At 38.2% G+C, this 14,774-nt stretch overlaps 1 protein-coding gene across 3 annotated transcripts; it reads right to left on the bottom strand.

The window, feature by feature from the left end:
* Nucleotides 1-588: 588 nt before the first annotated feature.
* fsta (follistatin a) lies at nt 589-9,301 on the bottom strand. 3 transcript variants are annotated; one of them, XM_008418097.3, is made up of 6 exons: nt 8,978-9,301; nt 7,651-7,848; nt 7,265-7,483; nt 5,387-5,611; nt 3,794-4,024; nt 589-1,718 (listed from the first exon to the last, which is right to left on the bottom strand). In XM_008418097.3, the coding sequence occupies exons 1-6, from the start codon at nt 9,069-9,071 to the stop codon at nt 1,630-1,632; spliced, it is 1,056 nt and encodes a 351-aa protein (XP_008416319.1). In that variant the 5' UTR covers nt 9,072-9,301; the 3' UTR covers nt 589-1,629. The 3 variants fall into 3 exon arrangements, with proteins under 3 accessions (XP_008416319.1, XP_008416321.1, XP_008416320.1); XM_008418099.3 differs by having other exon boundaries at nt 589-3,626; nt 8,978-9,299; XM_008418098.3 differs by having other exon boundaries at nt 7,657-7,848; nt 8,978-9,298.
* Nucleotides 9,302-14,774: the final 5,473 nt, after the last annotated feature.

Raw genomic sequence — 14,774 nt, 5'->3', positions numbered from 1 at the left:
TCGTTAACTATATATTTAGATATCTAAAGATATAGTTGAATTAATCTTGGTTAATAATAATAATAATAATAATAATAATAATAATAATAATAATAATAATAATAATAATAATAATAATAATAATGTTATAATTTCATTTCAATAATTTCAATACCTGTCACTTCAGATTACATTTCTATGAATGAATAATAGAAAAATAGGAAGTGATTCTACTGTAAAACAAGGTGACATTACTAAATATATTTCTTATCAACACACAATGCTATTTTTTAATTTGTTAACACTGCAGATATGACTGTTAAAACATGAAAAACAATATTTTTGATAAGAAATACTTATGTCTATAATCAGTTTAATAATGGCTTGTAAAAAAGATTCATATTGTTTTGTAATTGTGTTTTATTATGAAAAACAATGAATGCTTTTTTTTCAATTTAGAAATTAAAAATGTGTCAAGTAAAAAACGGAGCAAGAAGTATTCCTTTCATATCATTATCCAAATTGTAACGAAAATATTTAAGTTAACCTTCTAGAAGTTAAACTATTACTTGTTGGTCATATAGAAAAATACAACAAACTCAGAAAAAGTTATAAGGAAAAGATTTTATTGTTTCACTCCTCATATCTGTACAAATACCATCAAACTTTGTATGTACATATGACATTTACATAAAAATACAAAACTATATATTCATAACAGAATTTTGTATTTCTCTAGTGATGTCTGAAAATAAAAACAAATGCAGTCAGAGGGGAAAAACGGAAAAACAAACAAGGTAAAGGAGTCTGGTACAGAGTAGAATACTGCAGAGAAGTAATCCTACTGTCACTCTGTGAGAGCAATACGGAGCACGTTGGCAAGAAGACAGTTCACAAATGTTAATGGCACATTGTTTCCAAAACGATCAAGTATTGTCCAAAATATTGACTATGCTTCAATGTTGTGAGATTACATAAATGCTGTGGAATCATGTTTTCAGGTCAAAAAAGAAATCTAAAGGGCTGAAACCACAATGAAAATATTCTAAGTATGAGAAAAGAAACACAATTGGCTCTCTTTTTTTCTTTTTCATTTCATTCCTGCGCCATTTGCAATGCTCAAACCAGTGAGAGAACCCCTTTGGTCAGTTATGATAGCTGTAAACAAAGAAAAAAAAATGTATGTACATAAAATGATTGATATATATACCCAATAAATAAACACACAGCCTAAACATGCATTTACGTATGTGTGACATAAACATCTGTGATAGAGATTTGACAGAAACAAGCAGGTTTTTTACAGCTCAGGGAATGCAATTTACAGCTTGTAGATGACTTATACTTACATGGTAAAATGACAAATAAATAACACTGTTTTTCTTTGGACAGATATAATTCTTCATGGTAAAAAAGGAAGTAAAATAACAACAACAAAAACGGGAGGGAATATATGGTGATAAATGAAAGCCGGACAATGTAAATGTATAAATTATAAAACACAAAAACAGTATAAATAAACATCTAGCAGACTGAACTATATGTATACTTCCTTTTTTCATTAAAAAATAAATAAGCATACACATAATGTACAGTATGGACATGATTCCTTGTCCTAAGAAAAGTTCCCCCCTCTAATCTGATGGGAGCTTATCCATCCAGTAGAGAAGATAAATGGACATAGGCCTTGTAGTCTGAGTCCCCATCTTCCTCATCCTCCTCCTGGTCTTCTGTAATGGCTAAATGGGAGAATACATGGTAGCTGTTGTATGAATACGGACCACAACAGCGCAGAATATATCAGTGAATGTCAAAAGGTTCACAACAAAACATCTTACACTTTCTTTTTATGTTTGTTAGTTGTTGTTTAAATGGTCACTTTTATGAAAAAGAGTTTGTGTTACTTGGCTGCAAGAATCACCAATTATACAACGTCCATTTATATAACCAAGCACGTCAGTGCCACAGAACGGGGTAAAAAAGGTTGAAAAGGGAATCACAAGGAGGGATATACAGATATAAGGACACTGGGGCTGATGTTCCAGTAGCTCTGTTCTGTTTTTGGCAGAATCCTGAAAAGCAAAAACACATATAACACCAAAAAAAAAGGAGTTCTTCTGCTCTCCAATTCGCTTTGCTTTTGTTCTGACTAAGATGGAAGGTCAGGGTGCAAACGTCCAGGGCCGTGGCCAACGCATTAAATGTAATCAACACAGTTCTGAGGTATTTTCTTCTGCTTTTATACATAGATTTACATTTTTGAGAAAAAAAAGAAGAAAAGCACGCAAGCAAGCGCAAAAACGACAATACAAAATAAAAGAAGGGTCCCTCATTATCTTAAAGTGGATGTAAAATATCTGATACATTTTCTTTAATCACAACAGTGCAGACAGTAAAAGCCAGCTAAAAAAAAACAGCTTCTCCTGCTTACAGTAACAAATCACATTTGTAATTAGCTCACAAGGTGATCATAAAGTTGGTCACCAGTCCAATACATACTTTAAATACAACTTAAGAGATTTTTTTCAGGTGAAAGAAACTAAGAAGAAAAAAAAGACATTCCCAAATATTCGGAAACTGGAATGTACGTTAGATATTTCGGGTTTCTGAGTGTCCAAATGGTCTTCTTTTAAGGTTCTTTTTCATGCGACACCAACGTTACTATCACCTTTCGCTTGTTGTGAGCTAATATTTCTAGGGTGTTTGATCGATTACAGCCAAAAGCAATACAAAGAAAAACATCATAAAGAAAGGTTTCTAAGAATCGAGCAGTGCGAGCGTGGAATTTACAAGCTGCAGTAATGTGATCTCTAAGATGAGATACTGCATGAAATTTAAGGCTTCCTGCTTCTGCAGGCGACTAGCATGACTACGACTCTAACTAGGTTTAAGTTTCAGGATATTCCAGAGCTGGCCAAAGGTTTTAGGAGCCCAAAGCAGAATGTGATTTGGGGGCCCACTTACAGCTAAGACCGTTACCCACTGACTGACATGTCACCTCAGATATGAGGTATATTTATGCAATATATTATATGTCAAAACAAATGCATTTGAAAGCGCATGTAATGGTCTTTTAAATGACATCATCATTCAGGTTAAAAGTGAATAAAGTTACAGCATTTTACAACATTAAACTGGGCGGCGTTATGCTCTTCCTTCTGTTTCTCTTTGTCACCCTGTTAATACAACAACTAGAAACTTTAACTGGTTTTGAAACTTGCTGCTGGAACGTAGTTAAATTGGGTGTTATTTCAGTCCCAGATCCAAAGTTCAAACGTCGAAGCAAACTGAGACTCTCTTGAGGGCCTCCTGCTGGCCTGGATGTCCTCAGCAGCAACTCAGTTCCCTTACGCCTTGGGCCAGCTCTGGGGTTGCGCCACAGCAAGCAAACTAGGTCTCTTCTAGTGTTTGAGCTTATTCAATAAGATTATCTTTCCTCCCAGGCTTTTAGCGACAACTTACATAGGATTAAATCGTTCAGTCACTTTTCTCTTAAATTGCCTTCCAAAAGGAGTACTTAAAAAATGTGAGAGAAAAAATAAAAAAATCAAGAACACAAGAACAAAAAAATCGGCGACAAAGACAAAAGTCATGCAAGTTCTTCCATTTCCAAGTCCTTTCTGCTTCCTATAGCTGGAGTGATGTAGCTGGTGAGGGAAACATGGGAAGAGTTGGGATGAAGGGACACTTTCAGGAGAGGGTATTTGTTTTGGAAAAAACAAACAGGGAACATTGTCTCTTGCTTGGATGGGGTGGGGGGAGGAGGAGTTTTATTTCTCTTGTTTCATATTTCACTTTTTGTTTTCTTACTTACAGTTGCAAGATCCTGTGTGCTTGACTTCCAGCAACACCCCCATAGAACAAGCAGCCTGCTTCATGGCACATTCGCTGGGATATGTGGTGTTGTCGCTGGCGCACACCGACTCGTCCGTCCTGCTATCCGGACAGGACTCGTTGCAGAGCGAGCAGCGACCCCGGCTCATCCGAGCGTCCCACAGACACTTCTTCCCTGGACTGCACTGGATGTCCTCACATGACTTGGCCTCTGGACAGAGAGAAGAGGAAATCAGCAATTGGGGCGACCTCCAGAAAATTTTGTAATGCATGGTCAGAAGGGGACTATTGAAAATATTGAAGGGTGGGTGAGTTCAAAATGAAATCAAAAGCCTCAGCAGAATTTTGGAGGTTTTATTATGCCTTCATCATGAATTTCTGGGTTGCTAGAAGTGAGTGGCCCAAGGGCACTGTCAGAAAATTATCATAGGGGAGGTCAAATGAGGGTCACCAATAACCCTGAGGAAAACACAAAAACAAGTGGCATAGCACAGTTTCAGGAGTTTCACAATACTATTGTTCTGTGTAGGTAGTGAGGGTAGATGGAGCCAGTAGTGACTGACAAAAGAGAGAAAGAAAAAACAAGAAAGATGGAAAGGGAAAGAATAAAAAAGAAACAGAGACAGACTAAAAAAAAGTTGTATAAAATACATGATACACCGCGAGAGTGTTTTGAACACAAACTGTCAAGAAAAACTGATTGATAAAGGAAAAGAAAAATATATAGAAAGATCAGTCCTGGGTCAAACCTTGCTTAAGATCAGCAATGTATGACCTGCTGATCTCAAACAAATCTAATTTCAACAATTCAATTGTGAAGATTTTATTTTCTTTTAACACAAAGAACCGAATGAAATGTTCCCAAGTGGAAGTTGCAGTTTTCAATCAAACAGGAAATTAACATTTCAGAATTCTGTGATATTTGACCAGTCAGCAATCAGACATCCAAATAACTTGCCAATTGATTGTTCTTGGCTTATTAAAATAAATGTTGATAAAATAGCATTTATAAAGTGTAGTGGGATGGATTACTGACAAAGTGGCAGTCTTTAAATGGACAATTTACTCTGAATAGTTTTCAAGCAGGAGTAGAAAAATCAGCAGCTTTTCTTGGTTTACTATCAATGGAATAGAAATACAATCCAACCTTATAGGGTAAATAGTTATGAAGGGAACAGAAAATTGCTTCAAATGAGCATTTTTCAGAGTGCAAGACTTAGACTGACTGCTATCTGGATAGGAAATGATTTGGTTAAAATCTTGAAGTATGTCTTCATGGCCCCCAGCACTCTTCCTTCCTCCCCTCTCCTCCTCTCTCTCCCTTATGAGATAGTGTTGCCAACATCAGGAAATAATAAGATGTCTATCATTTGTTGAGCAAACACAAGCAACTACCAAACACCCCTCTTTCCCCCCTTCCCTCTGTCTAAGCCCCTCCCAGCTGGAATGTTGGCAGTGAAAATACACAGTTGGAAGAGAATAATGCACTGAAAGCATGTTCAAAGTCAGAGACTGTGGAGGCGCAGTGAGGGTGTTAAATCTCACGCTCTCACATCTCCGGTTGCACACTTACTGATGCATTTTCCGTCATATGCCACACCGATCGACCTGCCCAAGAGACAGGTGGCCTTTCTCAAGTGACAGGCGCTGGCGTAGGTGATCCCGTCGTTCCCACACAGGTAGTGCTGAGACGACGCCACGTCGGGGCAAATCCGATTACACGTCACGCAGTATGCGTTGTTCGTCTGGTCCACGACGCAGGTGGTGGTTCCCGGGCACAGGACACCGAGACAGGTTTCTGCCGTCACAAAGAAAGGAGAAAGATGTTACAGGAGACGAAGAGGAGAGACGGCAGTCATGTCTTTCAGACAGGACTGAACAAAGCGTTGCACAGGGTCTGAAGCAAAGTCTGATTTAGGAACCCAACAGCCACCGCTCCTGCACCAAGCAAATACGTTGACGTGTTTTAGCAACAATGTTAACGCAACGATTTAGCAACGTTTAAGCTGTTTTAGCAAAACAATAAATTTCCTGATATGAAAAGATAGGTCTTTGCTTTAAAATCCTTCACTTAGTTTTAATTGTTTGCTTACATAAACTGCATTTAGTCCATAAGAAAAGATGGCATATGATTTTACTAAGTAATATCTACCATGAGGAGGAAGCTTCTAGTTCTCAGAGAGATGAGAATCACAGTCAGTGGGAATAGAGTATATCAGGTTTTCAGATAATATGGAAAATGACTGAATTAATTATAATATGAGGATCACAAAGATCACATGTTCCCATTTATGAGTGATTATGAAAGCGTCTCCATATAAGGATTACATATGTATTAATGTTTATGATATTGCAACTACATATTTCTGCTTACTGTCCATTTCCCAAGTGGTTGATTGGCAGTGAGGTTCATTGTGCTACTACAAGACTTTTCAATGAAAAAAGTTTTTTTTTTAATAATTCAATTGGTCAATATTTCTATTTCAAATCGTTTATTTATTTAATCCAAATTGACCACATCCTACTAAATTAACTTCTGAAGTGTTTAGTCAGTCAATCAGAGAGGGTTGTCATTGTGAATCTGCTGTTTGTCTATCTTTATGTGTCAGATTGTTGACACAATATGTAAATACTTAGCTTACAAAGCAGAGATTCCCATCCCCAGTCCAGAAGAAAAGATAAGCACCAAACTGTCAGCTACTGACAGCCTGCATGGGAACGACCCCAGCTCAGACGCAGGCACCACAAATGATCAAACTGTTAGAATAAATTACAAATAAATTCTTATTTGAAAAAATAAAGTAATGTTTTCATTATGTTCACATGTAATTTAAATCAATTGGTTTGAAAACTTAAGGATTAAGACAGTCTGCTCTTAACTTCAACCTCAGAATATTTAGGCTAGTTGTATATAAAACTGAGAAAAAACATTCACTCATGAGAGTCATGGTCAGCAGAAGAGTAAAATGCGACTGCTCTTTTGGATGCCTGCCCCCTGCTGGCCTGGCACGTCCTGTAGCGGGTGGCTTAGTTTGGTTGTGCCTTGGTCATGCCAGCACCTCCAAAAACTTTTCAAAAGGGGTGAACATATGGGAGCCCTGATCATTTTGGAAAGTCAGACCAAAGCCGTACAGAGCAGCATAATTTTTATGAAGTTGTCATCACATATAAGCAAAAAAGCAATTACTTATTTATTTTAATATTTCAAATTGGCACGCTACTATGTTCACAACAATTACATGGGCATAAATATATATATATATTTTTTTAGTAAATAAATGTCGCCAATTGCGTCCTCTCCGATCGAAATTCTATTAATCATTTACATTGTAGACTATCTGGCTTGGCGGGAAGCTAGCAAATTTAGCCCCGGCAGGCTTCCCCTTAGTGGCGCCGCTGAGTTAAGCCATTTTTAAACGTGACTTAGAATATGTACATTTGTTTGACTTACTCTTGCATTTTCCTTGGTACTGCACGTCCAGGTCGGGCTGGCCTTTGCATTTCGCCTTCAGGAGTCCGCATTCGTCTTTGTAGGTCTTGCCGTCTGAGCCACACACCGGACCTTTCCAGGTGATGTTGGAGCAGTCTGGAGCGCAGACGCAGCGCGGCTTACCTTTCCTGTTCATCTTGCACCTTTTACCGGGTCCGCAGTCGACATTTTCGCAGCTTTCTAAAAGAAAGAGAAAAAAAAGTTTTTATTAGATTCTGAAGAGGATTTTGGCTGTAAGCTTGAAATAGTTCGACTGCTATAATTTACGCACGCTGGCATGCGCCAATCAGATCGCCTGCGTGCATTTTGTGCTTATTATGAGGGAAAACAAAGGAAAATGAGTGCACCTCCACCTTTGCACGGTATGCAATTAGGAGCTCCGCCATTGAAGATCATCCACCTAAAGAGCGTGCTGTTGGGGACGTCCTCCTCGGTCCAGGACGTCCCCAGTCTCCCGCTCCGACAGCACTCCTCTCGGGTCATCCCAGGCATGTAGAGCACCTGGCACCTCCCGTTCTTCCCCTGCTGCAGCCAGCAGTTTCCAGCTGCAAACGACAATTCATTATTAACTGGAATATCGCACGTTGAGCGCCTAACCACTGACCCAGACGCACCAGACACACACACACGCAGACCGCATTATCCGAGACGCGCCCTCCCTCCTCTTTCGCCCTCCCGGCGGTATTTTGTCTGATTTTTTCTTTTTCCCCTCTTTCTTGCTAGACAGTTAACACTTGCCTATTCCAACTGTGACTGACAGCCCTTACAATGCAGCCACGAACCTCAAAAAAGTGAGAATATTCTTTTGAGGGAGTGGGAGGGGGGGTTCTTTTATTCCCGGAGTCTCCTTGTTGTCACCGGACAGAATCTGGAGCGTCTAGACGGCGAAAACCACAGTCTTTAGGTATATAGGCTGCAACAAGACTGAACACACCGCCTTCTACTTTATCCCAGACATGCATATCCGCCAGACATTGACACGCTCATTGACAAAACACAGATAAACGTAATTCTAAGATTTAAAAAAAAAAAATCCTAAATTGGTTAGTGGCACAGGAAAATAATTTATCCAGGCACAAGATGAACGTTTAAAGCGACGCAGACACGCATGACATTGTGTGTCGGGGGGTTTCTTATATTAAATACAGATTTCTACTCGACTGATTGGAAGCATAAACCCCGCAAATGACAGAAAAATCCGCCCTGTTCTTGCTTTTGTCACAATCCAAAATCTAAATTTGCGATTTGGCGCACAAAGCTGGAAGGGTGTGTGCGGGGAAAAAAAATAAAAAAATAAATACCTCACCCATTAACTCAGACCGAATAGGAATAAGTTTTCTGTATGATAGAGGAAAACACAATGAAGTTCGAACTGTTCACGAAAAATCGTCTTTAAAATGTCTTTGGGTAAATTTGGCACGGACGCCTGCTTCTGTGCGCGCGGAAAGGGCTGCAAAACTTGCCATTTCTCACTTTGAAGTGTCCCACACTATAACACCTGTTTTATATATGCCGAATGCACGCAACCCCTGCAGAAGAAGAAGTTTCAATAATACAGGGGGAAACGAGAACTCTATGAAAAGTTTTCAATAACCCGACAGCCGCGCGTTTTTGCGCATGACAGCAAAGTTTAAAGAGAAAAAAGCAACAGAAAAGGAAATAAAAAGACCTTACCTTGAACTTTTTGATCTTCCATGAGATGGCATAACCATAAGAAGAAGAAGAAAAGAACACCCGGGTGAAGGTGGTGCTGGAGCATCCCAAACATGATGGATGTAGGCAAAGTGAAGCACGTATTTGACACAGGCGAGCGCAAAAGTAATCTGCTTAAGGTGGCAGTGTTGAATAAGTGTCAGTCTGAGAATGCAGCCTCTCTTTTTAAATCTATAAGGGGTCTCGGGTTGACTGTCTCTGGTGGGCGGTCTCCTCTTCTGTGGGGGTGGGGAGATTTTTTCTTTTTTTTTTTTCTTCTTACCAAAGTTCTTTCAATCCCAATCAGGTGACACACAAGTAAACTTTCTCTTCCTGTGATCACCGAAGAACACGGAAATGTGTGTTGGAAAACGGAACAGGCTGGGATCATTGAAGCAGATTTGCGAGGAGACTAAAGATAGCTGAAAAATGTGGCGGCAGATATGGATCGGAATTTTGATGGACTAATGTTTGTGTCAACTTATGCATTTTTACTTATTAATAATTTATTATATAAAAATATATTTATATAAATATAAAAAATAAAATATTTTACATGTTGTATTTATTATCAAGGTAATAATAATAATAATAATAATAATAATAATAATAATAATAATAATAATAATAATAATAATAATAATAATAAATAAATAAATAAACGGCCTTTATTACTGCACAATGCAACAGGCCGACAGCCAGCAGATATATCCGGTCATTCTACCATCATAATATTAAATGCACCACTTGGTGAAAACTGATATTTCTTTCCATCAGCTGTGGGGACCAAAGTGCAAATCTTTTGGTGCGCGTTGCCTTCAGGAGCACATCCGAGCCTCGGACAATAATAGAACTCATAGTAGTCTGCAGCCAGCCGCGCTGCTAATATTAGATCAGACAGTTGTTTGGGTTTCTCTCCCGGGTCAAGCTTTTAAATACAATCAAACCTGTTTCCGAAGGCATCAGACGGAGGAGAACAGGGGTGTTGCATTTCATTGAATGAAACTCACACACACACGCACACACAGGTCTCCAATCACACGGGCTCACACACGCTGAACTCCTTCAGAAAGTCCTTGCGCGACCTCTTCAGCGGAATTCTGGTCACAGCTTTCCTGTGTATAGAGCAAAGCGTTTGGCAGCGAGAACCAGACACCGGGGAGTTCATTATCCGTTTGTATACCCAGCAGCCAGGCAGAGGACGGTGTGATCTTTCTCTTTAGCAGCGCCACAATATCTCGGAAGTGTCTTTTATTTAAAGAAATAGTCGTGCAAATGCAACAAAACTGTTCAAACGCGGGACTGCATGCAGAAGTGATGCGTAGAGCCACATGAAACATGCTTCAACTTCTTTAATTCTTCAAGTATTACTTTGTTTCACCTGCTCACATTTATACCGGCTTTTATTTGCTCGTTTGTAATAAATGTGCAGCGAATTCATTTCGTTCAGTTGTTCGATTTAATCAGCTTAAATCAATTTAAGTTCGGGTCAATTACATTTAAGCTGCATCGCAAATTTCAAGCAAAAGTACAACTCAAGGAAAGCTAGACAAAGATACAAAAACAAACTAATATTGCGATAGGGGACAATTAAGACATGAGTCAGTTATCATGAAAAAGATCAACAGAAACCATGAAATTAAAGAAAGCATAGCAAAGTGGTATAAAGCCAATAAAACCAGAGGGTTTTAAAAGTGTATAAGAAACCATCCAGTAAAATACATTAGAAGAATGAATGAAAGCTCTTTCAATTGGGAGAGTATTGACTTGTGTAAGTGTCCCACATCAAAAGAGGAAGCTGCTCCACTGCAGAAGGAGCCGGAAAGTAAAAGCTGCCTGTGGCTGAAAATTGTGAGGATGTCAAACAGACCTCCAAGTTGAGAGCAGAATATGATGTTTGGTGATTAGCAACAAATCCTGCAGGTTAGGTAGTGACAAGATATTCAGGACTTTGAATTTAAAGGGAGCCAGTGTAATGAGGGTGATAAAAGAGACATGTGACCCCTTTTCAATAGTGTCACCACACTATTCTGAATCAACCTGAACTCTTTGGACACCTATTATCTAAATTTCAACAAACAAGTCTGCATGCTATATTTAGATGAAGATGCACTTAGTGTCTGAGATATTGAGCAAGTGAAGGAATATAGTTTTATAGAGATTCATCAATTTGTAGAGGGAGATGGGACAAATACTGGAGCATCAGAGGGACATGGGATTAAGTTTGTGATGATAAAACTAGACAAAAACAGAATTGAGGATCAATTATAAACCAGTTACTTTGAAAATATGGTTTGTTTCATATTGTTAGGCATAAAAAGAAACCACTTTACTGCTATTAAACTTTGCTGCCTTTCCAAAGGGTGGATCCACACTAAACCATAAAGCAAAACCACCAATAATAAAGTAGACAGCCTACACACTTTTTGTAGTTTTACCACAGCATCTAATTCCACTGCCGAACGTTGAGGTCCCTTTGACTGATATTCCTCTTTTGTTACGTTAACCAATCCTAACCTGTAAGCCTCAGCAGGTGCCTGCTGAATATTTACAGAAGGTGCGTCCGGATTCAGTTTTTATGGTTTCCAACAAAGAATCATGAGAAGCATGGACTAAAAATTTAGAGTGGAAATGACCACCAAAACAATATGTGTTTGATCCTTTCACTACAGGAGATTCACTTATCCCAAATTTTGGTTTGACTAAACCAATCACAGGAGAAGAAATCTCATCTGCTGAAAGAAATAAAAAGTTTGCTTAGAGCTCTCCGGCTTGATTTTGGATTGAAGAAATTATGATTTCATAAGAATTCTTTTAGACTTCTGATGGAAGTTCTTTCCCAAGTTTTCTTTTTAACTGTAGCCAGATGCATACTCAACACGAGAAATTGGTGGAAAGTTCACTGTTGCTACATGCATTTCCAGGAGGAGACAGGGCTGCGAGTTAATGACTCGATGGGAGTCCACTGGGTTTGCAATGATAGAAACATTTCTTCACCAATTTGAATCATAAACTGAACTTCATTCTTTGATAACTAGGTTTCATTTGGAATGGAGACTGTCTGTATGACTGGATTGAACACCTTTTTTTAATTTAAACATCTTGTGGTGGTATTTGTTGAGAATTGGCGCTGTATGAATAAACTGAATTGAACTGAGTGAATATGCTAGGATGCATAATCGAAGACCATTTCCTCAGGTCATTTTCACAATCTCCCAAAGTAAAAAGGGAAGCTCTAATTACTTTATATGTATAACAGTTAATATCACCACATATTTTTTTATCCATATTTGCCCTGTGGTATTTTGTAGGAATGCAGGTCTGGAAGTTTTGCACATAATTTTCCTGGATGATAAGCAGATGAATGAATAAGATGAACAAAGGTTGAATCGTGGAATATTTTGGGGACATGAACAGTAATCTCAGTTTCAAAAAGTAAAGAGAAACAAGCAATTTTAATCCAAGATTTTATGTCTCTACCACAAGTTTTCAGACTATACTCCTGATCAGACTCATCTGGCTTGAAGGAGAAGTGAATCTTATTTTCAGAGTGATCATGGTATTGTTGGGTAAATATTAATTTGACCAAATTAGTCCTAAGACTGATCATTTCAACTGTAATATAAAATATATTCATGAAAATGAAGTCAATCATTGTAACCAATGCAGACTTGCTTTTGCTTCTTTAATTATACAATGAAATATTTTATCAGCAATAAATGACAAAAACACCTAATCAGAAATTTTTAAATAAAATCTTTAGTTTGGATAGACACGGCTGTGAGAAAAACTTTTACCCCCTTTGAGATTTGTTTTGTTTTTGCAGCCCTGTTAGATACAAATGTTTCTGATTATCAACCAGATTTCAACATTACACATAACTTATTTATACCTTAAAAGACAAAATATGTAATTAAATACAATTAATAATTTTTTGCAGAGAAACATTTTTTTAAATGTTTCCCCCCCCCATTTATTAAAGAAAAAAAAATCACACGAAAACTACGTTTTTTATTTACTCAGGAGAACTTTAGCTGACAGTAAAAGTTACATGGTCTAAAAATTTCAGTGAATCTCGCCGCCTCAGAAAAAAAGAAAAAGTCATTAAGGGGGAAATGCTTTTTCACATCGCTGCAGAATGTGTAAGAAAAAAAGTAAGAGTGAGTCATGATTGGTCGTCACTGAATTGACTCCAACTCCTGTCAATTCTTCCTCTAACACAGCAAACAAGGAATGCGCAAACAAAAGAGGAGGCAGTTTATCCTCTCTGACCTCTTGCTTGAGACTTACTGACTGGATTGTGCTGTATTGAGTTAAAATAAATTGGACTGATCTGAACTAAAATACGACTGGATACGATTTTATATGACTGGATATGAATTAGACCTGTTTGTCTTTTGAAGTGACATTTGCTTTGCATTACATTAAATTCAAGCTATGTTTAAAAAGTTCTTTTCTTCAGTGCCCCAACACTGATTGTGCAAGAGCAGTCATCTGGACCCAGTACCGCATATCACCATGTGGATGTGTGACCATTTGTGACAGACAGATTTGCTCAAAAGCCATTTGAAATGCCATTGCAATCAGAAAAGCTCTAGATCAGCTCAAACCCTTGGAGTATATTTTGTGTGTCTGTGTTTATGGCACAAATGATTGAAGAGACAAGAGACTTTGGAATGGTGAAGGGTTGGAAATACTTCCTGTAATCTGAACACATTTCTACTCTGCTGCAGGTGGAGGAGTCCATCATAAATTTGCAACTTCTCTTTCAATGTTGCAATGTTGATTTAGGTCCACATCAGGTGGCGAGTCCCAAACCTGCATAATGTAAGGTCTATGTAAGACAACAGGATATTAAATTGCTGAAATATGTCTATGGTTTTAGTTTTTTTGTTGGACCCCAGACAGAGACCCCTGACTGTCTGACCTCCCCTTTAAACACTTTCTAGTTGTTGCGGTTTTAGTGCTAGTTGTAGTGCTGAGATGATGAACACCATACAAGCAAATGGAGTATCAGAGCTGCCAGTCCTCAGACTGAAGGTACACTACATAAAAACTATGTGAATGCTGATTGAAAAATGCCTAATTACATTTATCACAATAAATTGCAAAATTATTCAGATTTATTCTTAGAAATATATAAATAATCTGCAAGATAACTGCTTCACATGGTACTTTAGAACCAAAGTGGGGATTCCCACACAGCTATTAGGTGCTAAATAGCTATTAAAACTAAAGACTGGGGATCCACTGAAAACTGGTAGGGGATCCATTGAGCGGTTCTGCATTGTTCTGGTTCTGTATTAGGTCTTGAATGGATTTTTTCCCTCTATGTGTATGTCAGACATGTCTGTCATTCAGTGTTCTGCTGTGGTAGCCTGTCTTGTCCACTTTCATCAATTCATAAACAAACTGCAAGGTAAGCTGTCATGGTTAGGTGCAAGGATTAGAAGGGAAAATGAGTAGAAAAGACCTTAGAAACTCTAGAAATGTTTAAACTTAGGTAAATTTGAAAAGTTGATAGGAAGGTTTGTAAACTAAATGTCAAGAAAACAGGAAATTCAAAACTTTATGCTACGCTTTTCAAGCATCAGTCTACATGGATAAGAAGTTCCTGATGGAAACCAAGTGACACTCACGCTCATTCTGGAGGCTCCCAGGGTATTCCCAGATTTAAAAAAATGGGATTACATGTCCTCTCCAAACGGAGACATTGTGATCAGAAGCTCAAATCATCTTAACCGACTCCTTTCTACATCAAGGCGTAGCAGTCAGTTCT

This window comes from Poecilia reticulata, chromosome 9 (assembly GCF_904066995.2).
Source record: "Poecilia reticulata chromosome 9, P_reticulata-male-v2, whole genome shotgun sequence".
NCBI lineage: Eukaryota > Metazoa > Chordata > Actinopteri > Cyprinodontiformes > Poeciliidae > Poecilia > Poecilia reticulata.
The sequence above is the reverse complement of the archived record's forward strand: the minus strand, read 5'-3'. Positions and strand labels throughout refer to the sequence as shown.

What these genes read in the sequence shown, in the direction of transcription:
- fsta (XM_008418097.3), bottom strand. Translation starts at nt 9,071, where the DNA reads ATGTTTGGGATGCTCCAGCACCACCTTCACCCGGGTGTTCTTTTCTTC. An exon ending in ATATGACGGAAAATGCATCA is followed by an intron (nt 4,025 to 5,386) that starts GTAAGTGTGCAA and finishes CTCTCTGTCCAG; the next exon opens with AGGCCAAGTCATGTGAGGAC. An exon ending in GCACACAGGATCTTGCAACT is followed by an intron (nt 1,719 to 3,793) that starts GTAAGTAAGAAA and finishes TCTCCCATTTAG; the next exon opens with CCATTACAGAAGACCAGGAG.